Raw genomic sequence first — 4,544 nt, 5'->3', positions numbered from 1 at the left:
CACCACCCAATTTACGGTATAGCGATTGTCCCCGTGTCACAAATACATGTCTCCTATTCTAATCTACAGATGGATCCATTGCAAGTACATTGTAGATATATATATCAGGGCCATTTAGAAGAAAAAATTAACTTGAAACTCTCATTTTTAAAAAATTTACGCTTGCACGCCTATTCCTCCTCCCTAGACGACTGGTACTGTAGCTGACGCTAGAGCACGTCTACACGAGATTTGCTATGTAAGCTGTTTTCATAAAGTTTATTACTTCTATCCACACTAAGTATACTCGAGTTCTAATTAATTTCACTACACGCTCCCTCTCGGGCTTACCTCATCAATGAGCCGACATCTGTCTCTTGTCTTGTTGCCGAGATTCTCAACGACAGACTCCGTCAGAAGTAGACTGCAACCGTAGAGTGGTAGGGCTTTCAACTGAGAAATGATGATGTGACATCGAGAATTGCCGTGAATCAAGGATAAAGGGCCATTCGCAGTTATTTTCCGAGATTAATAGGAATCGATCTGTAACTATATCGCATGAACAGTGCTATGAACATGTGGGGTGATAAAAGTAACCTTTCGAGACTATGATAGCGACAAGTTGATCAAACGCGTTTAGATTCCTCAGCTGAGCTCAAACAGTTTCATCTCAACATCATAAAAACACACAGCTTGGGGTGATAAAAATATACAAAAACCGACCAGATTTTACCAAAAAAATTCCACAAAATTTTTTCATATTTTCCCACACTGCTTACCAACGACCGAGCAACACTAACATTAAACCCGATATAGGTTGCGTCGATCTTCATTTCGCTTCCAATCGCACCTGTGAAAATTCCCGTCAGTTTTTTTCTTCCACACAAAATCGAATCACCTTCGACGCTCCAACCACTATGCAAAGCGATGCCGACGTCCACTTGGTACGATAGACCAAATTTTGGTATCAGTTTTGGGTGTTTAGCATAAGCTTTCAGATCTCCAGCTCGACGAATCTCAGCGATAATTTTTATGCAGCCCAGCAGAGCTCTTTCCGTCAGTTCTTTCTTCGCTTTCTCCCTCTCGTTGTTGATTTCTTTAAGACGAACAACTGATATCTTCCGCGGCATACTAAAAACAACCGGAGTTTATCAATCGATACTAATTCAATAATTTCCTCTATGAAGTGGTAATGAACAGAGAAATAATTTTCGTAATATTACAGGAAGATTTTTTTGCGAAAAATATTCAATTGTGATATGAAAAACGATATTTTTCTTGGCATACTGAGATTGGCAACGCCTTGCAGCACCAGAGAGAATAAACAGAGTAAAGGAGTCGATAATAATTCAATAATTTCCTCTATGAAGTGGTAAAGAACAAACAGAAAAATTTCGTAATATTACAGGAAGAATTTATTTGCAAAAATATTTAATTGAGATATGAAAAACGATATTTTTCTTGGCATACTGAGATTAGCAACGCCTCGCATCATTAGCGAGTAGAGCAACCGGTAACGATTGGATGATTCACTCAATGGCGTAGTTGAGAATATATGACATTTTCATAATATTACGGGGAAAATGAAGATGAATTTTCGGGAAAATATTAAATTCGTATGAAAAACACTGGTGAAAAAAGTCTCTTCATAAAAAATGCATTGAACCGACGAAAACGCGTAAAACTTGTGAAATTTTTCACACGTCATCTGCGAGAAGTAATACGCACTAAATAGGTAAATTTTCCGGAAAATTTTTCCGATATTTCCCTTCCAAAACGCTGATCTCTGTTATTCATGTAAAGCACTATACTGAATTCTCGATAGCATCTCACCTCACATTGCCGGGAGTCGGTCTAGGCGTGTTCGCTGTTAGTGCTGAGGAAGGATAATCAAACAGTGCAAATGTGCGCCTTGAAAACAATGGAGTTTCACCACCCGTTTTACGTGAAGTGGCGTAATACTCTGTGAAAAACGCGATATTCGCGGTGATATGCAGTAGTCGTTAAATAGATTGTGTTTTTCATATCACGAGGGTGGTGAAACTCCATCGACTCGAGGGTTTCATAACAGTGAGAAATACGTTCCTAATGTGATGACATTTACTGTAAATGTCATCACATTAGGGACGTATTTCTCTGTAAATGATTTACATCGCAAATGTAAATGTACATGTAAATGATTTACATCGCAAATTCACAGTGAACTGTGTGGAGAACTCCCGATGAATTCCTCTTCAGAACAGGAATATCATTCCCTGCTCTAAAATCGAGCTCAGGACTTTACAACAGGATCAACGTCAAAAAAAATAAAAAACACCTACGGCGAATCGACGCTGATGATATTCTTCTAGAAGCTGCAGCAGAGACGGTCTGACACAAAGCTCATTTTTGAATGTCTCCAACCCAGTATGGTAATATATACACATGGTCAACTACATGTGTTGGTAAAAATGAGGAAATTCTAAGGAAATATTGGTAAGTAATGGTTATCCAAAATCATGTGTGGATTTACATAACGTAGTGAGGAAACTTACGAGCTCAGCTGAGGCTGAGCTTTTAGTGGTTTTCAGCTTTTTCTTAAACTCTTGTCAATAACACTAATTCCACAGGCAGACCGGCCCAGGAACACCTCTTGTTCCACCTTATGAATATATTATACTATATTTGGTAATATCAGATAAAACCGAATTGATGATCTATTCACTATCAATATAATATTATCAGCTGAGGGAGCCAAACATATATTCCAACACTGCCCCAACCCGCGCCTTGCCTCAGCAACGACCTCAGAATGTTCCATCGGTGGTAACAACCACGTGAGCAAAAAACTGTCGCCGAGATTCTTGTTGGCGGCGCCTCGCCATTCGTCCGCGCAGTTGTGAACTATTCTTGCGATTTTATTTACGAATACCATCACCTGCTTGAAATTAGCATACAGTGTGTGTCAATTTGATATGATGCAAATGTGTGGTATTTTCCGAGATTAATAAGAATCGATCTGAAACTATATCGCATAAACAATGTAAACATTGCTATGAACATGTGATGTGATAAAAGTAACCTTTCGAGACTATGATAGCGACAAGTTGTTCACTATCATTAATCCCGGAATAGAAAACGCACATTCTTCACATTTGCATAGTATCAAATGCGCCTAATTCGGCTCCTACTTCCTCGAGAAGGCACTTCGCCGTATCATCGAATTGCCGTATGTCACAGTAAGCGTAGACCCCTTCCACCTGCGAAGATCGCTATATAAGAACGAATTCTACGGCGCTGCATTCTCATAGTATTTCCTGGATAGTTGACTTCCGACCTCATCATTTCCCAAGTTTCTCTCGCTTCGGAAAATTTGTCTATTGGAATTCTACCCTAGTGATATGAAAAAACATATTTCACGACTACTGCATTTTCGTTTTTCACCGAGTTTTACGCTACTTCACGTAAAACGAGTGAAACTCCATTGTATGTACATTGAAAATTAACACTAACATAAAACACTGCTGAGGAGAACAATGAGTGCGCAAGTAATTAATCTCACCGGCCGGCCCGGCAACATCATATTCAACCCGCTTGAATGACAACTGCCACTATGCGAAAGTCACAAATTTCATAATCGTTTTCTATCCGTGTTCTTCTCGCACTTCACAAAATTCGTCAAGGAGACCAATGAATGGGCGAGTTAATAACAATCTCACTCGGCGGCCGGGCAACATCATATTCAAACCGCTTGAATTGCCACTGTCTTGACTCATGTTGTTGCAGATGATCTGCGCGCCCGCTTGCCCGAATCCAACCTGGCACGATACGGGAAAATATGCACATAGTTGATGACAAGATGGAGCTTGTTCCTGAACACTCCCACCCTAATTCTTACTAAAAAGGAAACTCCTGAGCTCAGCTGAGAAAAGTGAATCCCCAGCTCGCAGTTCTCGGCGGGACTCTGGAGTTTCCTCACTGATATCATGCGAGTTCAGTTAGGAGTATACCGAAAAATCAACAGATATCTCCCAAAATTCTCTCATAATTTCCATACTATCACCAACACGTGTATTCTCACAGAAAATAACTCCTGGTGAAGCCACACGAGATCACATCGCCGAATAGTGTTTAAAGTGATGGCGTTTTCAAGATGAATAAACTCTGACCCGCAGCAGCGAACCGATCCTCAATATAGTGCTCTCGAGCAAAGTAGTTTCCATATGTTTATCCTCGCTTCCTGTCTTCGCCAACCCTACCAGATGCCACCAAAAAAATCAACTGCAATTTCTTAACAAAATTTCTCAGCTACTTCTCGTAGTCCTCCTGGTTGTCAATCGTTCATTATTTCCAGACTCCTCGGAGGCAGATCTAAGATTGCAGCGAGTCGTTATATTCAGGCGGCATATAGCACAAGAGAACGAGAATAATACGGATGGTAAGAATCAATGGAGTTTCACTCGTTTTACGTGAAGTGACGTAATACTCTGTGAAAAACGCGTATTGGTGCTATGCAGTTCACTAGTGTTTTTCATATCACGGGTGGAGCTCCAACGAACCGGGCAGTGTTGGAATATATGATCGCG

The 4,544-nt window shown here is 40.4% G+C and overlaps 1 protein-coding gene across 1 annotated transcript in view; it reads right to left on the bottom strand.

Annotated features, from left to right (window-relative positions):
• Positions 1-4,544, bottom strand: part of Pmar_PMAR014239 (conserved hypothetical protein) — a gene marked incomplete at both ends in the record, with an annotated part of 7,459 nt that overhangs the window by 2,538 nt on the left and 377 nt on the right. The window contains 9 exons of the mRNA XM_002784711.1: positions 331-432; positions 759-829; positions 878-1,110; positions 1,813-1,855; positions 2,301-2,349; positions 3,150-3,218; positions 3,678-3,776; positions 4,128-4,213; positions 4,271-4,329. Coding sequence (XP_002784757.1) covers positions 331-432; positions 759-829; positions 878-1,110; positions 1,813-1,855; positions 2,301-2,349; positions 3,150-3,218; positions 3,678-3,776; positions 4,128-4,213; positions 4,271-4,329 — 811 coding nt within the window. The remainder of the gene's footprint in view (positions 1-330; positions 433-758; positions 830-877; positions 1,111-1,812; positions 1,856-2,300; positions 2,350-3,149; positions 3,219-3,677; positions 3,777-4,127; positions 4,214-4,270; positions 4,330-4,544) is intronic.

This window comes from Perkinsus marinus (assembly GCF_000006405.1).
Source record: "Perkinsus marinus ATCC 50983 genomic scaffold scf_1104296934672, whole genome shotgun sequence".
Taxonomy (NCBI): domain Eukaryota; phylum Perkinsozoa; order Perkinsida; family Perkinsidae; genus Perkinsus; species Perkinsus marinus.
The sequence above is the reverse complement of the archived record's forward strand: the minus strand, read 5'-3'. Positions and strand labels throughout refer to the sequence as shown.